Consider the following 25687-nt stretch of genomic DNA (forward strand, 5'->3'; position numbering starts at 1 on the left):
GAAATCATGGGCGAGTGTCCAGGCCTTCAAGACACAGCATCCCAGGAGAAGGCTGAGAGGTCAAACCCAGGCATGTTCAAGATCACAAGGAAGGGGCATTCTGGCCAGGAAGGTGGAGTGGTGGGTTTTCATTCAACAAATATTTACTGGTTACCTACAAACATTGTGCCAAGCCCTTTGCTGGACACTTGGGTTTCCAGGAACATGTTAAAATCCCTGACCTCACTGTAAAGCCAGTGGACAGCGTTAAGGAGCTAGCACGGAACTGGAACCGGGGGAAGTGCTGTGACGCAGGACACATCTGCCGGGGAAACCCAGCGGGCAGCAATTAACTTGTGGTGGGGGAGAGGAAGTTTCACAGAAGAGGCACCGTGAGGGTGAAGTTGGCCAGACAGAGAAAGGGTCAGGACATTCCAGGCCAAGGCAAGGCCTGTGCACAGGCCTGGTGGCATGGAGAGCTGAGTGTGTAGAGCAGAGAGGGCAAGGAGGAGGGCACAGCCTCTGACCTCACAATACCCAGGGCCCGCTGGGCCAGACCTGCAGACTCTGCACCTTCCTTCAGCCCGGGCAAGGCCCGGGGCCCTGGGCAGCCTCCAGGTACAGTACCCTCCCGTAGGCCGCACTTCCCACTGCCCCAGGGCATGTCTCTACTCACCAATTATGAGGGGCTTCGGCATCAGATAGAGAGGCTGGTGCGGGAAAATGAGGAACTGAAGAAGCTGGTGCGGCTCATTCGGGAGAATCACGAGCTCAAGTCAGCAATCAAGACTCAGGCAGGCGGGCTCGGCATCAGCGGGTTCACAACTGGGCTTGGTGAGGCAACAGCAGGCCTTCCCTCACGCCAGAGCAATGGTAAGAGGCCTTGGTCCCGTGAGAGTGGGGAGGGAAGGGGGTACTGCACCAGAGAGGACAGATCGGTGTGCTGAGGTCTCAGGAGGTCGTGCAGGGAATGCCCTCCTCCTTGCTCCTCTGCAGCGTGGCAATGAACCCTGGCGCCGCTGCTCTAGAACGGTCACTAGTGGCTTCTGAGGTGCTGCATCCTTCACCTTCGCATGGCATCTGAGATGGATAGCCCTCCTCCATGCCCCTCTTTCTGAGTTCCCAAGCCATCTTGTCCACACCCCTGGCTCATCTTAATGGAGGCTGCTCCCAGGCTGTGGGTCCAGGACCTGTCCCTCCACCCTCAGCCAGCCTACCCACAGCACAGCTTCAACACTCCACTATAAGTCAAGATCCCCTACAGATCCTGCAGACTCAGTGAGTCACTGGAACTTGACTCACTCCAAACTAGACATGCTGGTTAACTTGGGTGTTTCCAGCGGGTAAAGCCCTCAGGCTTGTGCTCACTCCCCTCCTGTCTTAATTCCCTGCTCCCTACCCACTGAGTTCCCTGCCATACAACCTGAATGTGGCATAGGACTGGTCTTCAGTTCCCCCATGCTGATCATGAGCACACAGACACCTCTAGTTTTAAATGTTATACCTCTAATGACACAGAGACAACAGACAGGGTAAAAAAAAAAATACACATGGGGCCAGGTGCGGTGGCTCACGCCTATAATCCCAGCACTTTGGGAAGCCGAGGCAAGCAGATCAACTGAGGTCAGGAGTTTGAGATCAACCTGGCCAACATGGCGAAACCCCGTCTCTACTAAAAACACAAAAATTTTCTGGACCTGGTGGTTCGTGCTTATAATCTCAGCTACTCAGGAGGCTGAGGCAGGAGAATCACTTGAACCTGAGAGATGGAGCTTGCAGTGAGCCAAGATCACACCACTGCACTCCAGCCTGGTTGACAGGGCGAGACTCCATCTCAAAAACTAACAATAGGCTGAGTGCAGTGGCTCACCCAGGAATCCCAGCACTTTGGGAGGCCAAGGTGGGTGGATCACCTGAGGTCAGGAGTTTGAGACCAGCCTGGCCAACATAGTGAAATCCCATCTCTACTAAAAAATACAAAAAGTTAGCCAGGTGTGGTGGCACATGCCTGTGGTCCCAGCTACTTGGGAGGCTGAGACAAGAGAATCCCTTGAACCGGGAGGTAGAGGTTGCAGTGAGCTGAGGTGGTGCCATTGCACTACAGCCTGGGCCAAAAGAGTGAAATTTCAAAAGAAAGAAAGAAGAAAGAAAGAAAGAAAAAAAGAAAGAAGGAAGGAAAGAAGGAAGGAAGGAAGGAAGGAAGGAAGGAAGGAAGGAAGGAAGGAAGGAAGGAAGGAAGGAAGGTAGGAAAGAAGGAAGGAAGGAAGGAAGGAAGGAAGGAAGGAAGGAAGGAAGGAAGGAAGGAAGGAAAGAAACTTTTCCTGTTTAAGAAGCTAGACTCTGGTTTCGTACTCCCAGGCTAACCAAGCAAGCCCTCTCCTCCCAGCTTTCATTCTTAAGGGAATCCTTGGACCACTTCAGATCTTCCACCTCCCCAAAGGTCAAGTTTTGAGGGTGAGGAAAGGCTTCCTGGAGGAGGTGAGCCCAGCCAACTGGTTGTGAAGGGGAAAGGAGCACGCCACAATAGAAGTTACTCGTACAAACGCCTGGCCTAGGGATTGCAGGAATGAGAAACAGATGTGCAATTAAAGCCCCGACCCGTGTGTGTGTGTAATGTGGGTATATGTGGGTGAATGTGGTATGAGGGTATGTGTGGTACACACTTATGTACCACACATCCTCTGTAGTGTAAGTATGGAGCGTGTGGTGTGGGTGTGTGAATGAGTGTGTATGAATGTGTATAGGAAAATGTGCATAATGCTGACTCTGGGCATACTGCCTAGGAGTTAGCCTTGCTCACAAGGAGCAGTGCTGTAAAAAGAAAATTAAATGTAATTTTTAAATATTTAATTTTTTTTTTTTTTTTTTTTTGAGACAGAGTCTTGCTCTGTCACCCAGGCTGGAGTGCAGTGGCACAATCTCAGCTCACCACGATCTCTGCTTCCTGGGTTAAAACGATTCTCCTGCCTCAGCCTCCTGAGTAGCTGGGATTACAGGTATGTGCCAGTACACCTGGCTAATTTTTTTTTTTTTTTTTTTCTGCTGTTTTTTTTAGTAGAGATGGAGTTTCACCATGTTGGCCACACTGGTCTCAAACTTCTGACCTCAGGTAATCTGCCCACCTCGGCCTCCCAAAGTGCTGAGATTACAGACGTGAGCCACCGCACCCAGCACAGGGAGCAGTACTGTAAAAAGAAAATTAAATGTAATTTCCAAATATTTTAAATTTTTTAAAAATAAAACATATAAAATAAAAATGAAAAGAAAGAAAATGTGGGCTGGGCGCAGTGGCTCACACCTGTAATGCCAGCACTTTGGGAGGCTAAGATGGGCGGATCACCTGAGGTCAGGAGTTCAAGACCAGCCTGGCCAACATGGTAAAACCCCATCTCTACTAAAAATACAAAAATCAGCCAGGTGTGTTGGCACACGCCTGTAATTCCATCTACTCGGGAGGCTGAGGCAGGAGAATGGCTTGAGCTCGCAAGGCAGAGGTTGCAGTGAGCCAAGATTATGCCACTGCACTCCAGCCTGGGCAATTGAGTAAGATTCTGTCTCAAAAAAAAAAAAAGAAAAAAAAGAAAAAAGAAACAATGGGTGGGGCGCAGTGGCTCATGCCTGTAATTCCGGCACTTTGGGAGGCCGAGGTGGGGGGCTCACGAGGTCAGGAGATCGAGACCAGCCTAGCTTACACGGTGAAACTCCGTCTCTACTAAAAATACAAAAACAAAATTAGCGGGGCGTGGTGGGGATGCCTGTAGTCCTAGCTACTCGGGAGGCTGAGGCGGGAGAATGGCAAGAATGGCATGAACCCGGGAGGCAGAGCTTGCAGTGAGCAGAGATCACGCCGCTGCACTCCAGCCTCGGCTGGAGACTTTTGAGGCTCTGTCTGAAAAAAAGAAAGAAAGAAAGAAAGAAAGAAAGAAAGAAAGAAAGAAAGAAAGAAAGGAAGGAAGGAAGGAAGGAAGGAAGGAAGGAAGGAAGGAAGGAGAAAGAAAGAAAGAGAAAGAAAGAAAAGAAATTAGCTGGACATGTTGGCAGGTGCCTATAATCCCAGCTACTTGGGAGGCTGAGGCAGGAGAATCGCTTGTACCTGGGAGGTGGAGGTTGCAGTGAGCCTAAATTGCGCCATTGCACTCCAACCTGTGCAACAAGAGCAAGACTTCATCTAAAAAAAAGTGCATGTGTGTATGAGAGGATATGGTGTGTCTGCTTTGACAGTGTGTGATTTGTGAATGAATGTGTGCATATGGCTGTGTGCGTGAATGTATGTAAGAGTGTATGTGGTATGTATGTGTTATGTGGGTGTTTGGGTGTAGTTTGGTGTGTGTCTGATTATGTGAGTATATATGGTGTGTGTGTGTGGTGTGTTCCTGTGCGACAGGGGCCAGGGAGAGGTGAACGATGCAGCCAGAGGGGTCAGATCACCAAGGACGGCAAATGACATGCTGAGGAGCTTGGACTTGCTCCCAAAGGCACTAAGAAGACACTGGTGGTTTCTTTTTCCTTTTTTCTTTTTTTTTTGAGACAGAGTTTCGGAGTTTCACTCTTGTTGCCCAGGCTGGAGTGCAATGGCGCCATCTCGGCTCACTGCAACCTCCGCCTCCCTAGTTCAAGCGATTCTCCTGCCTCAGCCTCCCGAGTAGCTGGGACTACAGGCATGCACCACCATGCCTGGCTAATTTTGTATTTTTTTAGTAGAGACGAGGTTTCTCCATGTTGGTCAGGCTGGCCTCAAACTCCTGACTTCAGGTGACCTGCCCGCCTTGGCCTCCCAAAGTTCTGGGATTACAGGCATGAGCCACCAGGCCCAACCGAAACTGGTGGTTTCTAACAGAGAATAATCATGTTTGTGCTTCAGAAATGTTATCCCAGATGCTACGGGGAAAATGGATTGGAGGGAGAGTAGACTGAGACAGGGAGATGGATTAGACTGAGGCTGTTGCAGTCATCCAGGTGTGAGATGACAGCATGAGCTACAGGTAGAGAGAAATCCATTCACATTATTTAATAAGAAAATGGAAACCCTAACTGCATGGATGTGAGGGATGACAAAGAGAGCATCCAGAATGTATCTGTTGTCCTCGCCAAGGCAGATCTCTATAGTTGCCTTGGAGAATCTTTCTCTGGCCACTTCCTCACCCTGCCTGTTCTCCTTGGCCATTCCCTGTGACTGGCCTCCTTCATAGAGTCGGGTTCTTATTCTTGATTTGCCTTCATGAACTCGGCCTTCAATTCCTCTTTCTGAGTCTACCCTTCCCCCTTATGCTCTGTGCACAGCCCTACCTCTGAAATCCCCCTGGTCCAGAGACCTAGCCCAACCCCATTTAGGAGGAACACAGGAGGAAACAGCTTGGGATGAACAGGGCTTGGTCTGGTGGGCTGTGGGTGTTTACAAGCATGTGCACCAGGCTCCTCTCAGTGCAGGACAGAGCTCAGATGGGAAGCGAAGAGGTGCAGAAGGGCAGGGCCAGGGGACCGGCTCTCTCCAGTCTACCACATCCTGGCACAAAACTTCAGAGAGTACAAGAATTTCAAATTCAAATCTGACCTTCCAGGTTGTTACAAAGGTTTATTTGTCAGGTTAAGAAAACAGAAAGTAGTTTAACAGTTAGTCTGAGTTGGCCGGGCACGGTGGCTCACGCCTGTAATCCCAGCACTTTGGGAGGCTGAGGCGGGCGGATCACGAGGTCGGGAGATCGAGACCATCCTGGCTAACATGGTGAAACCCTGTCTCTACTAAAAATGCAAAAAATTAGCTGGGCGTGGTGGCGGTGCCTGTAGTCCCAGCTACTTGGGAGGCTGAGGCAGGAGAATGGCATAAACCCGGGAGGCGGAGCTTGCAGTGAGCTGAGATAGTGCCACTGCACTCCAGCCTGGGCGACAGAGCAAGACTCCGTCTCAAAAAAAAACAAAAAAAACAGCCTGAGTGGTAACTTTTAACTACTCTGACATTTGGTAAATGGGCTTTCACTTATGCTCTTGACATAAATGCTCTTGACCACAGCCCTGCAAATGTTAGAGGTGAGCCTGGGAAAGGCAGTTTTGGAGGAATAAAATGAGTTGCATTTTGGACAAAATGATTTTAAGATGTCCACACAACATCCATGTGGAGTGGCCAGAAGCAGTAGCACTATGAGCCTGAAGTTTGGAGAAGTCAGGTCTAGAGAGAAAAGGTTCAAGAGTTACTGATAATTCAAGCTGAGGTAGGGGGTGAGGCCATCTGGGAAGAGCATGCACAGTAAGAGGCTGAAGGACAGATCCTAACTGAGGACAGGTAGAGGAACTGGCAAAGGAGCATGCAGAGAGGCAAGGGAAACTTCAAAGGCAGAAAGTCACAAGAGCCAAGAGACAGCTTCAAAGGGGACAGTTTCAGCAAGGTAAAGGACAGTGTCAGCAAGAGGTCAAGCAATAAAAGTACTAAAAATATCCATAGCATTTAGTGGACAATTCATGACACTGGCATTCATGACCTTGGTTAGAGTGATTTCAACCATCATAGGTGGAATGACCGACCAGGGTGAGGTGAAAAGTCAGCGAGAAAATGGAGAGAAAAGATGATGGAGATACTTAATTCAAGAAGTTTGGCCTTGGGGTGAGGGGAGTGGACAGGGAGAGGGCAGTAGCTGGGAGGGCATGGGGTCCAGAACTTCTTTTCAAGGTGGCAGAGACCTGAGTTTGTTTATATGTGGAAGGAAGAGGCCAGGAGAGACTGTTGGAAAATACGCAAGACAAAAGGGATACATTATGGGGTGGGGGGTGCCCTTGACTGACGGAAGAGAGTCTCTTCCACTGTCCTGGAAGGGAAGGAGGAAGAAGAGCATGAGTGTGCATGCCAGGTGGTGGGAAGCTGAAGGAACTCCAGACCTATGGCTTCAATTTTCTCTGTTCAAATGTTCTTCTCTGAGAGCAAGGATGGAGTGGGGAAGGTCTGAAATAGACTAAAAATGGGGGGCCAGGCATGGTGGCTCACGTCTGTAGTCCCAACACTTTGGGAGGCCGAGCCGGGCGGATCACCTGAGGTCAGGAGTTCAAGACCATCATGGCTAACATAGTGAAATCCCGCCTCTACTAAAAATACAAAAAAAAAAAAAAAAAAAAAAAAAAAATTAGCTGGGCGTGGTGGCAGGTGCCTGTGGTCCAGGCTACTCAGGAGGCTGAGACAGGAGAATGGCATGAACCTGGGAGGCAGAGCTTGCAGTGAGCCGAGATCGTGCCACAGCACTCCAGCCTGGGCGACAAAGCGAGACTCTGTCTCAAAAAAAGAAAAAAAAAAAAGGAAAGGGAAGGAACTGAGAGAACTTGGAGGGTCTGTCTGGATGTATAGTGGGCTGAATGGCGCAGCCATCTATGGGATTTGCAAATACAGCAGCCATCAGTCTCCTGCCTTCTCCAGCAGCATTTGGCAGCCTGAGGGCAGGCATGGGGGAGGCAACCAGGCAGTGCTGAGGATGGCTCAGCAAGAGTTCAGGGACATCAAAGCTGCTCTGGCTGAGAGGGCAGCTAAAACCAAGAGTGCTATCAGATGGAGAGAAAATAAAGAGGCCTTTGAGTAGAGATCTGGAGAGGCTCAGAGACCAGGTGGCCAGAAGAAATCTCTGACCAAGACAGAAGGTACAACTGTGTGGTCAGAGTGGGTAATCTGAAGAGGCAGGAAATCAGAAAAGGCTGGCTGTTGGCCGAATTAACTTCATCAGGACAAAACAGGCACCAAGAGCTTCAGACTTGGCTCCATGCACAGGGCAGGTGGGAGATGCAGCCAGGACAGCATTCAGACTGCAGGGCCTCCTGCTCCTGAGGGCTCAGGGACTTGCAGGGAGATAGGGCTGTTGGAGTAGCTGGGGAGACAAGAAATGAGGGCCAAGATGGGGGCCCAAAACACTAAAACAGTAACTGCACTGAAAACTGGCTTGTGACCGCACTGCTCAGACCTGGCTCCTCCACACAGAGGTCAGGTGGCAGGTGGGACAGCCGTCAGCATGGGACAGGCAGTCAAGAAAGGAGGACTGAGGGCCTGCTCTAGCCACCGGCATCCTCCTCATCCCAGCCCTCACCATCCCTCCCTCACCTGAGCCCATATACCTACCTGAGGACCCTCTCCCCTTAGGGCCACCTCGTTCTGCTCTCCCACTGCCTCCCCCAGGCGCTGCAGCAGGTTTCCTCCGGCAGGGGGCAGCCTTCCCTTAGTTCCAGAGGGCCTCCCAGCACTAACACCCGCCCTCAAGCCACAGCTTCCCCCACACCAGAACCTGCCTTGATTTCAGGACCTGCAAGCCCCACAGATGCGTCCAGCCCCTCAGGACCCGTCAATTCCCCACAAGACTCTACCCCACAAGAAACACGTTCCCGCTCAAGATCTGTCCCTCCCTACTCAGGACATAGACTTCCCCTCTCAGGACCCTCCCCGCTCAGGACCCACTTCCCTCAGGATCATCTACCCTCAGGACACTGTTCCCTCAGGACACTCTTCCCTGAGGACCCTCTTCGCTGAAGAACCTCTCGCCTCAGTACCCTCTTCCCTTGGAATCTTCTCCCCTCAGGATCTTCCCCCTCAGGACTCTCTCCCCTCAGAACCCTTTCCCCTGAGGACTACCTTCCCTCAGGACACTCTTCCCGGATAACCCTCTCCTCTCAGTACCCTCTCCCCTCAGAACGCTCTTCCCTCAGGACCACCTTCCTGCAGGACACTCTTCCCTCAGGACTCTCTTCTCTGAGGAACCCCTCACATCATGACCCTCTCCCCTCAGGACCCTCTCCCCTCAGGACCCTCTCCATCCAGGACTCCCTCCCCTCAGGACCCTCTCCCCTCAGGACCCTCTTCCTTCAGTATCCTCTCCCCTCAGGACCTTCACCCCCCAGGACCCTCTCCCCTCACACCCCTCTTCTCTCAGGACGCTCTTCCCTCAGGACACCCTTCCCTGGGTACCCTCCCCCATCAGGACCCTCTCCCATAAGAATCCTCTTCCCTGAGGACCCTCTTCCCTCAGGAAAGGAAGGGAAACCTTCTTTCCTGAGAAACCTGTTCCCTGAGGATCTTTTCCCCTCAGGACCCTCCCAACTCTGGTCCCTCTCCCCTAAGGATCCTCTCCCCTCAGGACCCTCTTCCCTCAGGACCCTCTTCCTGAAAACCCTCCCCCCTCAGGATCCTCTCCCCTCAGGACCCTCTTCCCTGAGGACCCTCTTCCTTCAGGACCCTCTTTCCTGAGGAGCCTCTCCCCTGAGGAGTCTTTCCCCTCAGGACCCTCCCACCTCAGGTCCCTCTCCCCTAAGGACCCTCTCCCATTAGGACCCTCTGCTCTCCAGACTCTGTACCCTGAGGACCTACCCTCTCCCCTCAGAACCCTCTCCCCTCAGGACCACCTTCCCTCAGGACCCTCTCCCTTCAAAACCCTCTTCCCTCAGAACCCTTTCCCTAAGGGCCATCTTCCCTCAGGACTCTCTTCCCTCAGGAACCCCTTCCCTCAGGACCCTCTTCCTTCAGTATCCTCTGCTCTCAGGACCTTCACCTCCCAGGACCCTCTCCCTTCACACCCCTCTTCCCTCAGGACCCTCTTCCCTCAGGACACCCTTCCCTGAGTACCCTCTCCCCTCAGGACCCTGTTGCCTGAGGACTCTCTCCCATAAGGACCCTCTTCCCTGAGGACCCTCTTTCCTGAGAAACCTGTTCCCTGAGGATCTTTTCCCCTCCCAACTCTGGTCCCTCTCCCCTAAGGACCCTCTCCCCTCACGACCTATTCTCTCTGTCAGGACCCTCTTCCCTGAGGACCCTCTTTCCTGAGAAACCTGTTCCCTGAGGATCTTTTCCCCTCCCAACTCTGGTCCCTCTCCCCTAAGGACCCTCTCCCCATAGGACCATTTCACCTCAGGACCCTCTACCCCTCACACTTCTCTTCCCTCAGGACCCCCTTCCCTCAGGACTCTACCCCAAAGAACCTCACCCCCCAGCACCTTCCCCTTCAAGACCCTCTCCCTTCAGGAAGTTCTTCTCTCAGGACCCTCTTCCCTGAAAAACCTTCCCCCTCAGGATCCTCTCCCCTCAGGACCCTCTTCCATGAGGACCCTCCTCCTTCAGGACCCACTTTCCTGAGGAACCTCTTCCCTGAAGTCTTTCCCCTCAGGACCCTCCCACCTCAGGTCCCTCTCCCCTAAGGACCCTCTCCCCTTAGGACCCCCTCCTTTCTGGACCCTCTCCCCACAGGACCGCCTTCCCTTAGGACCCTCTCCCCTCAAAACCCTCTTCTCTCAGGACCCTCTTCCCTCAGGACCTGCTCCCCTCAAAATCCTCTTCCCTCAGAACCCTTTCCAAGGACCCTCTTCCCTCAGGACCCTCTTCCCTCAGAACGCTCTTCCCTCAGGACCCTCTTCCCTCAGGACCTTCTCCTCTCTGGACCCTCTCCCCCTACAACCCCCTCTCTCCCCTGTAGAATCTCTCCCCTCAGGACCTTCACCCTCAGGACCGTCTCTCCTCAAGACCCATTACCCTCAGGAAGCTCTTCTCTCAGAACCCTCTTCCTTCAGTATCCCCTCCCCAAAGGACTCCCTTCCCTCAGGACTCTTCCCTCAGGACTTTCTTCCCTCAAGACCCTCTCCCCTCATGACCCTCTCCCCTCTGGATCCTCTCCCCTCTGGATCCTCTCCCCTCATCACCCACTTTCTCCCGTGAGGATTCTCTCCCTCAAGACCCTCTTCCTTCAGTATTTTCTCCCCTCAGGACCTTCTCCATCAGAACCCTCTCCCTTTAGAACCCTCTCCCCTCAGGGCCTTCATCCCTCAGGACGCCCTTTCCTCAGGACCTTTTCTTCTCTGGACCCTCTCCCCCCACGGCCCCCTCTCTACCCTGTAGAACCTCTCCCCTCAGGACCTTCACCCTCAGGACCTTCTCTTCTCAAGACCCATTCCCCTCAGGAACCTATTCTCTCAGAACCCTCTTCCGTCAGGATCCCGTCCTTCTGTATCCTCTCCCCTCAGGACATTCTCCATCAGAACCCTCTCCCCTTAGAACTCTCTCCCCTCAAGACTGCCTTCCCTCAGGACCCTCTCCCCTCAGGACCCTCTTCCCTCAGGACCCCCTTCCCTCAGGTCCCTCTCCCTTCAGAACCCTCTTCCCTCAGGACCCTCTTTCTTGAGGAACCTCTTCCCTGAGAACCCTTTCCATTCAGGACCCTCCCACCTCAGGTCCCTCTCCCCAAAGGACCCTCTCCCAGAAGGACCCCCTCCCAAAAGGACCCTCTCCCCTCAAGACCCTCCCTTCTTCCCTCAGGAACCTGTTCCCATAGAACCCTCTTCCCTCAGGACCCTCATCCCTCTGGATCCTCTCCCCTCAAAACCCTCTTCCCTCATAAACCTTTCCCTAAGGACCCACTTCTCTCAGGATCCTCTCACCTGAAGAACCTCTCCCCTCAGGACCTTTGCCCTCAGGACCCACTTCCCTCAAGACCCTCTCCCCTCAGGAACTTCTTCCCTGAAAACCCTCCCCCCTCAGGACCCCCTTCCATCAGGACCCTCTTCCTACAGTATCCTCTCCCCTCAGGACCTTCCCTTTCAGGACCCTCTCCCCTCACAGTCCTCTTCCCGCAGGACCACCTTCCCTCAAGACCCTCTTTTCTCAGGATCCTCTTCCCTCATAATCCTCTTCCCTCAAGACTGCCTTCTCTCAGACCCCTCTTCCCTCAGGACCCTCTCCCCTCAGGACCCCCTCCCCTCAGGACCATCTCCCCTCAGAACTCTCTTCCCTCAGGACCCTCTTCCCTCCGGACCCTCTCCCCTCAAAACTCTTCCCTCAGAACACTTTCCCTCAGGACCCTCTTCCCTCAGGACCTTCTTCCCTCATAAACCTCTTCCCTCAGGATCCTCTTCCCTGAAAACCCTCCCCCCTCAGGATTCTCTCCCCTCAGGACCCTCTTCCATGAGGACCCTCTTCCTTCAGGACCCACTTTCCTGAGGAACCTCTTCCCTGAAGTCTTTCCCCTCAGAACCCTCCCACCTCAGGACCCTCTCCCCTAAGGACCCTCTCCCCTTAGGACCCTCTCCTCTCCGGACCCTCTCCCCTCAGGACCTACCCTCTCCCCTCAGAACCCTCTCCCCTCGGGACCACCTTCCCTTAGGACCCTCTCCCCTCAGAATCCTCTTCTCTCAGGACCCTCTTCCCTCAGGACCTGCTCCCCTCAAAACCATCTTCCCTCAGAACCCTTTCCCTAAGGACCCTCTTCCCTCAGGACCCTCTTCCCTCAGAACCCTCTTCCCTCAGGACCCTCTTCCCTCCAGATGCTCTCCCCTCAAAACTCTCTTCCCTCAGGACCTTCTTCCCTCATAACCCTCTTCTCTCAGGACCCTCTCCCCTCGGGATCCCCTCCCCTCAGGACCCTGTTCCCTGAAGACCCTCTTCCTTCAGGACCCTCTTTCCTGAGGAACCTCTTCCCTGAGGAGTCTTTCCCCTCAGGACCCTCCCACCTCAGGTCCCTCTCCCCTGAGGACCCTCTCCTCTTAGGACCCTCTCCTGTCTGGATCCTCTCCCCTCAGGACCTACCCTCTCCCCTCAGAACTCTCACCCCTCAGGACCGCCTTCCCTCAGGAACTTCTCCCCTCAGAACTGTCTTCTCTCAGGACCCTCTTCCCTCAGGACCTGCTCCCCTCAATACCCTCTTCTTTCAGAACCCTGTCCCTAAGGACCCTCTTCCCTCAGGACCCTCTCCCCTCAGAACCCTCTTCCTTCAGGACCCTCTTCCCTCAGGACCTTCTCCTCTCTGGACCCTCTCCCCCCAACAACTCCCTCTGTCCGCTGTAGAACCTCTCCCCTCAAGACCTTCACCCTCGGGACCCTCTCTCCTCAAGACTCACTCCCCTCAGGAACCTCTTCTCTCAGAACCCTCTTTTGTCAGGACCCACTCCCCTCAAAACCCTCTTCCCTCAGAACCCTTTCCCTCAGGACCCTCTCCCTTCATGACCCTCTCCCCTCCGGACCCTCTCCCCTCATAACCCACTTTCTCCCCTGAGGATTCTCTCCCTCAGCCCCCTCTTCCTTCAGTATCCTTTCCCCTCAGGACCTTCCCCATCAGGACCCTCTCCACTTAGAACCCTCTCTCCTCAAGACCGCCTTCCCTCAGGTCCCTCACCCCTCAGGACCCTCTTCCCTCAGGGCCCTCTGCCCTCAAAACTCTGTTCCCTAAGAACTTTTTTCTAGGACCTCTTACCTCAGAATCCTCCCCGCTCAAGACCCTCTGCCCCAAAGAACCTCACCCCCCAGTACCTTCCCCCTCAAGACCCTCTCCCCTCAGGAAGCTCTTCTCTCAGGACCTTTTTCCCTGAAAACCCTCCCCCTTCAGAATCTTCTTCCCTCAGGACCTTCTACCCTGAGGACCTTCTTCCCTTAGGACCCTCTTTCCTGAGGAACCTCTTCCCTGAGGAGCCTTTCCCCTCAAGACCCTCCCACTTCAGGTTTCTCTCCCCTAAGGATTCTCTCCTCTCAGGACCTTCTCTCCTCAGGACCGCCTTCCCTCAGGACTATCTTCCCTGAGGAACCTCTCCCTTTAGGACCCTCTCCCCTCAGGACCCTCTCCCCTGAGGACCCTCTTCCCTCAGAACCCTTTCCCTAAGGACCCTCTTCCCTGAGGACCCTCTTCTCTGAAAACCCTCCCTGCTCAGGACCCTCTTTTCTAAGGACCTTCTTCCCTGAGGACCCTCTCAGGACCATATCCCCTCAGTACCCTCCTCTCTTGTGACTCTCTCCCCTCATGGCCCTCTTCCCTAAGGACAGGCTCTATGCAGAACTCTTTCCCCTCACAACCTACCCTATTCCCTCAGGACCCTCTTCCCTGAAAACCCTCTTCCCTCAGGACTCTTCCCTGAGGAACTTCATCCCTGAGCACCCTCTCCTCTCAGGACCCTCCCACCTCAGGCCCCTATTCCCTAAGGATCCTCTCTCAGGACCCTCTCGCCTCTGAACCCTCTCACCTCATGACCCACTTTCTCCCCTGACGATTCTCTCCCTCAGGACTCTTCCTTCAGTATCCTCTCTCCTCAGGACCTTCCCCATCAGGACCCTCTCCCCTTAGAACCCTCTCCCCTCAAGACCGCCTTCCTTCAGGTCCCTCTCCCTTAGGACCCTCTCTCATCAAAACTCTCTTCCCTCAGAACTTTTCTTCTAAGGACCTTCTTACCTCAGAACCCTCGCCCCTGAGAACCCTCTGCCCGGAAGAACCTCACCCCCCAGGACCTTCCCCCTCAAGACCCTCTCCCCTCAGGAAGCTCTTCTCTCACTAACCTATTCCCTGAAAACCCTTCCCCCTCAGGACCCTCTTCCCTCAGGACCCTCTTTCCTGAGGAATGTCTTCCCTGAGGAGCCTTTCCCCTCAAGACCCTCCCACCTCAGGTCCTTCTCCCCTAACGACCCTCTCTCCTCAGGACCGCCTTCCCTCAGGACTCTCTCCCCTTAGAACCCTCTCCCCTCAAGACTGCCTTCCCTCAGGATCCTCTCCCCTCAGGACTGTCTTCCCTCAGGATCCCCTTCCCTCAGGTCCCTCTGCCTTCAGGACCCTCTGCCCTCAAAACTCTCTTCTCTCTTCTCTCAGAACTTTTGTCTAAGGACCCTCTTACCTCAGAACCCTCTCCCCTCAGGACCCTCTGCCTGGAAGAACCTCACCCACCAGGACCTTCCCCCTCAAGACCCTCTCCCCTCAGGAAGCTCTTCTCTCAGGACTGTCTTCCCTGAAAGCCCTCCCCCCTCAGAATCCTCTTCCCTCAGGACCCTCTTTCCTGAGGAAACTCTTCCCTGAGAAGACTTTCCCCTCAAGACTCTCCCACTTCAGGTTTCTCTCCCTTAAGGACCCTCTCCTCTCAGGACCCTCTCTCTTCAGGACCACCTTCCCTCAGGACTATCTTCCCTGAGGAACCTCTCCCCTCAGGACCCTCTTCCCACAGAACCCTTTCCCTAAGGACCCTCTTCCCTGAGGACCCTCTTCTCTGAAAACCCTCCCCCCTCAGGACCCTCTTTTCTAAAGACCTTCTTGCTTGAGGACCCTCTCTCCTCAGGACCATATCCCCTCAGTACCCTCCTCTCTCATGACCCTCTCCCCTCGTGACCCTCTTCCCTGAGGACATTCTCTATGCAGGACCCTTTCCCCTCACCACCTACCCTATTCCCTCAGGACCCTCTTCCCTGAAAACCCTCTTCCCTCAGGACCCTCTTCCCTGAGGGACCTCGTCCCTGAGGACCCTCTCCACTCAGGACCCTCCCACCTCAGGTCCCTCTCCCCTAAGGATCTTCTCTCCTCAGGACTCTCTTCCGTCAGGACTCCTGTCCCTCAGGACCCTCTCCCCTCAGGACCTTCTCCCCACAAGACCCTCTTCCCTCAGGATCCCCTTCTCTCAGGACCCTCTTTCCTCAGGACCTAAGGTCTTCCCTGAGGACCTTCTCCCCTCAGGACCATCCCACCTCAGGACCATCTCTCCTCAAGACTCTCTTCCCTTAGGACTCTCTTGCCTTAAGACCCTCCCCCCTCCGGACCCTCTCCCCTCAAGACCCACTCTCTCCTCTGTAGAAACTCTCCCCTCAGGAACTTTGCCCTCAGGACCCTCTCTCTTCAAGACCCTCTCCCCTCAGGAACCTCTTCTCTCAGAACCCTCTTCCCTGAGAATCCTGTTCCCTAAAACCCTCCCCCATCAGGATCCTCTTCCCTGAGGACCTCCTTCCCTGAGGACCCTCTCCCCTCAGGACCCTCTCCCTTCACGACTGCCTTTCCTTAGGACCCTCTTCCCTCAGAATCCTCTACCCTAAGGACCCTCTCCCCTCAGGACAGCCTTCCCTCAGGATTATCTTCCCTGAGGAACCTCTCCCCTCAGAACCCTCTCCCCTCAGGACCCTCTTCCCTGAGGACCCTCTCCCCACAGAACCATCTTCTCTCAGGACCTTCTTCCCTCAGGACCCTCTCTCCTCCGGACCCTCTCCCCTCACGACCCACTCTCTTCCCTGTAGAACCTCTCCCCTTAGGACCTTCACCCTCAGGACCCTCTGTTTTCAAGACTCTCCCCTCAGGAACCTCTTCTCTCAGAGCCCTCTTCCCTGAGGACCCTGTTCCCTAAAAAGCTTCCTCTCTCAGGATCCTCTTCCCTCAAGACCTTCTTCCAGGAGGATCCTCTCCCCTCAGGACTGTCTATCCTAAGGACCCTTTCCCCTCAGAACCCTCTCCTCTCCCCTCAGGACCACCTTCCCTCAGAACCCTCTTCTCTGAGGAGCCGGTACCCTTAGGACCCTCTCCCCTCCAGACCCTCTCTTCACAGGACCATCCCACCTCTGGACCATCTCTCCTCAGGACCTTCTCCCCTTAGGACCCTCCCCCCTTAAGACTGTCTTCCCTCAGGACCCTTTACCCTCAGAACACTCTCCCCTCCAGACCCTCTCCCTCATGACCTACTCGCTCCCCTGAGGACCCTCTCCCTCAAGACCCTCTTCCCGCATAACCTTCCTCCCCCAGGACTGCCTTCTTTCAGACCCCTCTTCTTTCAGGACCCCCTCCCCAAAGGACCCCCTTCCCTCAGGACCCTCTTCCTTCAGGACCCTCTTCCCTCTGGATCCTCCTCCCTCAGCACGCTTTGCCCTCTGGATCCTCTTCCTTCAGGACCCTCTCCCCTCAAAACTCCCCTCAGGACCTCCCTCGGGATCCTCTCCCCTCAAGACTCCCTTCCCTCAGGACCCTCTCCCCTCAAAACTCTCTTCCCTCAGAACCCTCTCCCTAAGGACGCTCTTCCTCAAAACCCTCTCTCCTGAAGAACCTGTCCCCTCAGGACCTTCCCCCTTATGACTCTCTCCTCTCAAGACTCTCCTCTTATGAACCTTTTCTCTCAAGACCCTTTTCCTTGAGGACCCTCTTCCCTGACGACCTTCTTCCCTGAAAACCCTCCTTCCCTCAGGACCCTATCCCCTCAAGACCTACCCTCTCCCTTCAACACCCTCTTCCCTCAGGACCCTCTTTCCTGAGGAATCTCTTCCCTGAAGACACTTTCCTTTCAGGACCCTCCCACCTCAGGACCCTCTCCCCTAAGAACCCTCTCCCCTCAGGGCCTACCCTCTCCCCTCAGGACCCTCTTCCTTCATGATCCTCTTCCCTTAGGACCCTTTACCCTCAGGACCCTCTCATTTCCAAACCCTCTTCCCTCAGGACCCTCTTCCCTGAGGAACCTCTCCCTCAGGACCCTCTCCCCTCAGGACCCTCCTCTCTCAGGACCCTCCCCACTCAGCAGCCTCCCCCTCAGGACCCTTTTCCCTGAGGACCCTCTTCTCTCAGGACCAACTCACTTCAGGATCCTCTCCCCCTAGGACCCTCTCCCCTCAGGACCTACCTTCTCCTCTGAGGAACCGCTTCCCTCAGGACCCTCTTCTTTGAGGATTCTTTTCCCTGGGACCCTCTCCTCTCAGGATCATTTCACCTCAGGACCCTTTCTCCTCAGGGCCCTCTCCCCTTAGCACCCTCTCCCTTCAGGACCCTCTTCCCTCAGGACCTTCTTCCTTCATACCTTCTCCCCTCACGATCCTCCCCTTGGCTTAAATGATCCTCCCACCTTGGCCTCTCAATGTGCTAGGATTACAGTCGTGAGGCCAGGCGTTTAGCTTTTGCTTTTCTTTTTAACTTCAATTGTTTGATGTAACAAACCTTGCTGAGAGACTTAAATAATTAAATAATCATATAAACGCAGTGAATCTGAAGTCCTCTTCAACATTCTCTTCAAGTTCTTTTCAACGTACTCGTACTGGAGCCTAAGATTTTCAACTCACAAATCTAAATAAATTAAACACAAATTATCAAAAGGTTAAGAAATCATTTGTGCGTATCGCATTGGAATATCACGCAATGGGACTGAAATATCTTTGCATTGGAATATCAAGCGATGGAAATGAAATCTCTTTAACACAAGCTAATAGTGGGTGTTTGGTAGCTCAGGACTCTCCCTCCACCCATGGCATCTTGCAGTCATGAACCCAAAGGCATCCTGTCTCCTGACCAGGGACATCGGCAAGGCAGCTGCTGAGATCTCGTCAGTGATTCTGATGGGTTGTAGACTGAGGTCATCCCAGTGTGAGCAGGGGACATACTCCTCATGGTCTGTGCCTGCAGAGCCTGTAATGCCTCTCAGGTGTGCACTAGATTGGCCCCTGAACCACAAATGTGCCTTTTCTGCCACAATAAATACCTGTGACCCCAATGAATCTTTTTTAAATGATATTTTCACTGAGATGTAGTTCATATACCATACAATTCACCCACTTAAAGTGCATAATTCAGTGGTTTTTAGTATATTCACAGGTATGTACAAACATTACCACAATCAATTTTAGAATACTTTCATCACTCCAAAAAGAAACCTCATCCCTTTTAGCTATCACACCCCTACCCTTTCACCACCCCCTTCCCAGCTCTAAGCAACTACTAATCTACTTTCTGTTTGTATGAATTTGCCTATTCTCAACATTTCGTAAGCATGGAATCACATATGTGGTATTGTGTGACTGACTTCTTTCACTAAGCATAATGTTTTCAAGGTTCTCAGTACTCCTGGTTACAGTTAGGGTTTTTTGTTTTGTTTTGCTTTTATGGCTGAATACTATTCCAGTGTACGGCTCTACTATGCTTTGTTTACTCATTCATTAGTTGGTGGACATTTGGGTTATTTCCTCCTTTTGGCTATTATGAATAATGCCGCTATGAACATTCACGTACAGATTTTGTGCAGACATGTTTTCATTTCTCTTAGATATATGTAGAAGTAGAATTACTGGCTCATATGGTAACTCTATGTTCAACTGTTTAAGGAACTGCCAGATTGTTTTTCGAAGTTGCTGCACCATTTCACATTCCCACGAGAAACGTATGAGGGTTCCAGTTTCTCCAAATTCTTGCTAATATGTGTTATCTGATTTTTAAAAATTATAACCATCCTAGTGGGTGTGAAGTGATATTACAATGCAGTTTTGATTTGTATTTCCCTGATGACTAATGATGTTGAGCTTCTTTAGGTGTGTTTATTGGCCATTTGTATATCTTTGAGAAATATCCATTTATATCCATTGCCCATTTTTATTTTATTTTTTAATTTCTTTTTTCATTTTACTTTTTTTTTTTTTTTTTGAGACGGAGTCTCGCTCTGTTGCACAGGCTGGAGAGTGCAGTGGCGCGATCTCAGCTCACTTCAAGCTCAGGCTCCTGGGTTTACGCCACTCTCCTGCCTTAGCCTCCCAAATAGCTGAGACTACAGGCACCCACCACTACGCTTGGCTAATTTTTTTTTTTTTTTTTGAGACGGAGTCTCGCTCTGTCGCCCAGGCTGGAGTGCAGTGGCCGGATCTCAGCTCACTGCAAGCTCCACCTCCCAAGTTTACGCCATTCTCCTGCCTCAGCCTCCCGAGTAGCTGGGACTACAGGCGCCGCCACCTCGCCCGGCTGGTTTTTTGTATTTTTTTAGTAGAGACGAGGTTTCACCATGTTAGCCAGGATGGTCTTGATCTCCTGACCTCGTGATACACCCACCTCGGCCTCCCAAAGTGCTGGGATTACAGGCTTGAGCCACCGCGCCTGGCCTTTTTTTTTTTTTTTTTTTTTTTTTTTTTTTTAGTAGAGACAGGGTTTCACTGTTAGCCAGGGTGGTCTCGATCTCCTGACCCCGTGATCTGCCTGCCTTGGCCTCCCAAGGCACTGGGATTACAGGTGTAAGCCACCGCGCCCAGCCTATTTTTTAATTTCTATATAAAAATAGAGACAAGGTCTCGTTATGTTGCCCAGGTTTGTCTTAAACTCCTGGACTCAAGTGATCCTACCACCTTGGTCTCCCAAAGTGCTGGGATTTTAGGCACGAGCCATCCTGTGCAGACCATTGCCCATTTTTTAATTGGGCTGTCTTCTTATTGTTGACTTGTAAGATGCTTTACATATAATGGATGTAGTCCCTCCTCAAATATATCACTTGTAAATATTTTTGCCAATTGTTTAGGTTGTCTTTTCACTTTCTTACTAATGTCTTTTGAAACATAAAAGCTTTTGATTTTGATGAAGTCCGATTTATCTATTGTTTCTCTTGTTATTCGTGCTTCAGGTGTTATAGCTCAGAATCCACTGCCAAATCTGAGGTCATGCAGATTCACCCCAAGTTTTATTCTAAGAGTTCTATGGTTTTAGCTCTTACATTTAGGCCTTTACTCCATTCTGATTTAACTTTTGTATATGGTGTGAAGTAGCGGTCTGACATCATTCTTTTGTAACATGGATATCCAGTTATCCCAGCANAAAAAATTTTTTTTTTTCAATTGAAACTGGACCCCTTAAACCTTATACAAAAAAAACTCAAGATGGATTAAATACTTAAATGTAAAACCCAAAACTATAAAAACTCTAGAAGAAAATCTAGGCAATACCATTCAGGACATAGGCACAGGCAAAAGATTTTATGACAGAAACTTCAAAAGCAATTGTAACAAAAGCAAAAATTGACAAATGAGATCTAATTAAACTAAAGAGTTTCTGCACAGCAAAAGAAACTATCATCAGAGCAAACAGACAATCTATAGAATGGGAAAAAATTTTTGCAACCTATCCATCTGACAAAGGTCTAACATCCAGAGTCTACAAGGAACTTAAACAAATTTACAAGAAAAAAAAACATTAAAAAGTGGGCAAAGGACATGAACAGACACTTCTCAAAAGATGACATTTAAGCAGCCAACGAACATATGAAAAAAAGCTCATCATCATTGGTTATTAGAGAAATGAAAATCAAAACCACAATGAGATACCATCTCACACCAGTCATAATGGCAATTTTTAAAAAGTCAAGAAACAACAGATGCTGACAAGGCTATGGAGAAATAGGAACACTTTTACACTGTTGGTGGGAATGTAAACTAGTTCAACCATTGTGGAAGGGAATGTGACAGTTCATCAAAGACCTAGAACCAGAAATACCATTTGGCCCAGCAATCCCATTACTGGGTACATACCCAAAGGATTATAAATCATTCTATTATGAAGAATGCATGCACGTGTATATTCATTGCAGCACTATTCACATAGCAAAGACATGGAACCAACCCAAATGCCCACCAATGATAGACTGGATAAGGAAAATGTGGTGCATAGACACCTTGGAATACTCTGCAGTCATAAAAAGGGACAAGATCATGTCCTTTGCAGGGACATGAATGGAGGTGGAAGCCATTATCCTCAGCAAACTAACCCAGGGAGAGGAAAGCCAAACACTGCATGTTCTCACTCATAAATGGGAGCTGAACAATGAGAACGCGTGGACACAGGGAGGGGAACAGCACACACTGTGGCCTGTCGGAGGGGTTGGGGGAGGAAGAGCATCAGGAAAAATAGCTAATGTATGCTAGGCTTAATACTTAGGTGATGTGTTGATAGGTGCAGCAAACCACGGTGGCACACATGTACCTATGTAACAAAACTGCACATCCTGCACATGTACCCCGGAACTAAAAAAAAATTTTTAAACGATTTTCTCCCATTGAATTGTCTTTACACACTTGCCAAAAATCAGTTGGTACAGGGTCAGGCACAGTAGCTCACACCTGTAATCCCAGCACTTTGGGAGGCCAAGGTGGGCAGATCACTTGAGGTCAGGAGTTCTGAGACCAGCCTGGGCAACATGTTGAAACCCCATCTCCAATAAAAATACAAAAATCTGACAAGTGTGGTGGTGTGTGCCTGTAATCCCAGCTAATCGGGAGGCTGAGGCAGGAGAATCACTTGAACCTGGGAGGCAGAGGTTGCAGTCAGCAGAGATTGCACCACTGCACTCCAGCCTGGGTGACAGAGGGAGACTCCATTTATTTCTGGACTCCCAGGCTATCTCATTGATCTATATGTCTGTCCTTACACCAGTGCCACTAAGATTACTTAGCTTTGTAGTGAGTTTTGAAACACAGGAATCCTCCAACTTTTCTTTTCTTTTATTTATTTATTTTTTTTTTTTTGAGATGGAGTCTTGCATTGTTGCCTAGCTGGAGTGCAGTGGTGCATCTTGGCTCACTGCAAGCTCCGCCTCCTGGGTTCACGCCATTCTCCTGCCTCAGCCTCCCAAGTAGCTGGGACTGCAGGCACCTCCCACCACACCCGGCTAATCTTTTGTACTTTTAGTAGAGAAGGGGTTTCACCCTGTCAGCTAGGATGGTCTGGATCTCCTGACCTCGTGATCCGCCTGTCTCAGCCTCCCAAAGTGCTGGGATTACAGGCGTGAGCCACCGCGCCCGGCCAACTTTTTCAATCTCACTTTGGCCATTCTGGGTCCCTTATAACTCCATGTAAATTTTAGGATAAGCTTGTCAATTTCTACAAAGCAGTCAGCTTGGATTCTGAGAGGGATGGCACTAAATCTGCATATCAATTCAGGAATGATTGCTCTCTTTACAATATTGTCTTCTAATCTACGAAAATGGGTTGTTTTCCCGTTTATTTATATCTTCTTTAATGTCTTTCAACACTGTTTGTAGTTTACAGAGGGTAAGTTTTATATTTATTTTGTTATGTTTATTCCTAATTTATTCTTTTTGATGCTTGTCAGTTATTTTTTTTGATGTAATTATTAGATTGTTTATTGGAAGTGTATACAAATACAATTGATTTTTTTTTTTTTTTGAGTCAGAATCTTGCTCTGTCACCCAGGCTGGAGTACAGTGGTGCAATCACTGCTCACTGTAACCACACACTCCCAGACTCAAGTGATCCTCCCGCCTCAGCCTCCCGAGTCTCTGGGACCACAGGTGTGCGCCACCATACTCAGCCAATGTTTGTATTTTTGGTAGAGACAGGTTTTCACCATGTTGGCCAGGCTGGCCTCAAACTCCCGACCTCAAGTGATCCACCCACCTCGGCCTCCTCCAGTGCTGGGATTACAGGTGTGAGCCACCATACCTGGCCATGCTGTGTTTTCATTTTCACTTGTATCAAAGTATTTTCTAACTTATCTTATGATTTATTTGAGCTATTGGTTATTTAAGAGTGTGTTGGCCAGGCGCAGTGGCTCACACCTATAATCTCAGCACTTTGGGTGTCCTAGGCAGGCAGATCACCTGAGGTCGGGAGTCCAAGACCAGCCCGACCAGCATGGAGAAACCCCGTCTCTACTAAAAATACAAAAAAGTTAGTCGGGTGTGGTGGTGCGTGCCTATAATCCCAGCCACTCAGGAGGCTGAGGCAGGTGAATCGCTTGAACCTGGGAGGTGGAGGTTGCAGTGAGCTGAGATCGTGCCATTGCACTCCAGCCTGGGCAACAAGAGCAAAACTCCATCTCAAAAAAAATAAAATAAAATAAAATAGTGTGTTGTTTAATTTCCACAGTTATGAATTTTACAGATTTCCATCTGTTATTGATTTCTAGTCTCATTCTTAAGGTCAGAGAAGATACTTTACATGGTTTCTATATTTTAAAACATATTGAGACCTTTTTTTGTGATCCATCCTGGAGAATGTTTCATTGCACTTGAGAAGAATGTATATTCTACTGTTGTTGGATGGAAATGCTTTGTATATGTCCATTGGGGCTAGTTGGTTTGTAGAAAGGTTTGAGTTCTCTATTTCCTTACTGATCTTCTGTCATCCACTACCGAAAGTGAGGTCTCCAACTATTATTGTAGAACTGTCTATTTCTGACTTTGATTCTATCAATTTCTGCTTTATATGTATTTTGTGGATCTGTTATTAAGTGCATGAATGTTAATAATTGTTACATTTTATTGTACTGAAACTTTTATTAATATATAATGTTCTTCTTTGCCTTTTGTAACAATTTTTGACTTAAAGTCTATTTTGTTTGATATCAACAAGAGCAATCAGCCTGGCCAACATGGTGAAACTCCGTCTCTACTAAAAATACAAGAAAGTTAGCTGGGCATGGTGGCACATACCTGTAATCCCAGCTATTTGGGAGGCTGAGACTGGAGAATCGCTTGAACCCGGGAGGCAGAGGTTGCAGTGAGCCAAGATAGTGCTATTGCACTCCAGCCTGGGCAACAAGAATGAGACTCCATCTCACAAAAGAAAAGAAAGAAAGAAAAGTTAAAATGTCAATATTTTCTTCCCAAAATTTAATAGCTTCTTCATTAAGCATTCCCCTAGTTATTGTAAGATTTTTATTAGATTCTGGAGACCCCAAAAAAGTTTACTCTGATCATTTTTGCCAGCTTAACCATAGCTTTGGTGGAGGGCTGAAATTGTGGAGCTCTCCAGTCCTCCATTTTCAGTTGCTACCTGTCTGACTAGTCTGAGTCCAAAAGGAAAGACAAATGCAGCACACACATCCTTACTCATGGGCAGTGAAAGCAGATGTGATGGGCCCTGCAGACTGGTGTGGGGGGCCTCAGTGACTTTGTATCTCCAGTGCCTCATCTGGGCTTTGGTTTTGTGCTAACATTGGATTTTCTCTGTCCATGCTGAAATATGCTGGGGATCACCACCAGCAGAGGCACAGGGCCTTGGGAGAGGCGGCCACATCACTATTCAGCACCGTCAAGCAAATCCCATCTGAAAAGGAAGGAGGCCGGGCGCGGTGGCTCAAGCCTCTAATCCCAGCACTTTGGGAGGCCGAGACAGGCGGATCACGAGGTCAGGAGATCGAGACCATCCTGGCTAACATGGTGAAACCCCGTCTCTACTAAAAAAAAAAAAAAAAAAAAAAAAAAAAAAAACTAGCCGGGCGACGTGGCGGGCGCCTGTAGTCCCAGCAACTCGGGAGGCTGGGGCAGGAGAATGGCATAAACCCAGGAGGCAGAGCTTGCAGTGAGCTGAGATCCAGCCACTGCACTCCAGCCTGGGTGACAGAGCGAGACTCTGTCTCAAAAAGAAAAGAAAAGGAAGGAGAGGACATGGAATCCTGATGGGGAGGTGGTGCTATGTATGGGCGCTCTGCTCTACCTGAAAGAGCTGAGGTTGCATTTGTTCCGGCAGGATGCAGCCAGGCCATTTGGATTTGAAAATCTCTTGTTTTTCAGGGCCTAACCTTTACTTCTATCAGTCTGAGTTCTCCCCCTCCCTCCTCTGCAGTTGGCCTATTTACAGGGCCCTGCCCAGTTGACCACAGGCCTAGCATTGGCCAGGGAAGGCAGGAGGTCTCCTAGGGAGGTGCACTTTGTAGAGCGAGTGCTGGAGGACAGGGAAGCCAAAGGTGCCACAAAGAGGACTGGGCACGCAGGGGCCTCCATGGCACAGGCTGGGAAGGAAGCACAGATCCCTCTCCATGTGAGTCTGGGCCACCCCTGGACCAGCCTTGCCCGTAAGGGCCTGGCTTTGTTTGCTAAGTGTGAGCAGGGCTGTGGCCCCTCCTGGTCTCAAGACAAAACCAGGCAGAAATGCTTTTTTTTTTTTTTTAGAAAACACTTTTCTTCATAAAGTTTGTTTTTTTAAATACATACTCATATTGTGAAAATTTTGGAAAGTACACGAAAATATAAAGAAAAAAATTAACTCGACATTCACATACATCTCTTAAAGGACATCACCAGACACATAGGGAGTATTTACCCACCTCTTTTCAGAGTGGAGAATGCAATTCTCAGCTTTTATTTATTTATTTATTTATTTATTTATTTATTTATTTATTTATAGATGGAGCCTCGCTCTGTCACCAGGCTGGAGTACAATGCCACAGTCTCGGCTCACTGCAACCTCCGCCTCCCGGGTTCAAGCGATTCTCCTGCCCCAGCCTCCCGAGTAGC

At 50.6% G+C, this 25687-nt stretch overlaps 1 protein-coding gene and 1 long non-coding RNA gene across 3 annotated transcripts in view; one reads left to right on the forward strand and one right to left on the reverse strand.

Moving 5' to 3' along the window:
• Window positions 1-641: 641 nt before the first annotated feature.
• SPATC1 (spermatogenesis and centriole associated 1) overlaps window positions 642-25687 on the forward strand; it is a 36342-nt gene continuing 11296 nt past the window's right edge. The window contains 1 exon segment of the mRNA XM_017883480.1: window positions 642-852. Within this exon segment, the coding sequence (XP_017738969.1) occupies window positions 642-852 (211 nt within the window).
• LOC108536587 (uncharacterized) overlaps window positions 830-25687 on the reverse strand; it is a 27982-nt gene continuing 3124 nt past the window's right edge. Inside the window, exons 1-3 of one of the 2 annotated variants that reach the window (XR_001887556.1) lie at window positions 23882-23923; window positions 17625-17750; window positions 830-895 (exon numbers count right to left, since the gene is read on the reverse strand). This is a non-coding gene — a long non-coding RNA (uncharacterized LOC108536587). Of the gene's footprint in view, window positions 896-17624; window positions 17751-23881; window positions 23924-25687 lie in introns of those variants that run through there. The other variant, XR_001887557.1, reaches the window with a different exon arrangement.

Source organism: Rhinopithecus bieti, unplaced genomic scaffold (assembly GCF_001698545.2).
Source record: "Rhinopithecus bieti isolate Rb0 unplaced genomic scaffold, ASM169854v2 scaffold_13617, whole genome shotgun sequence".
Taxonomy (NCBI): Eukaryota; Metazoa; Chordata; class Mammalia; order Primates; family Cercopithecidae; genus Rhinopithecus; species Rhinopithecus bieti.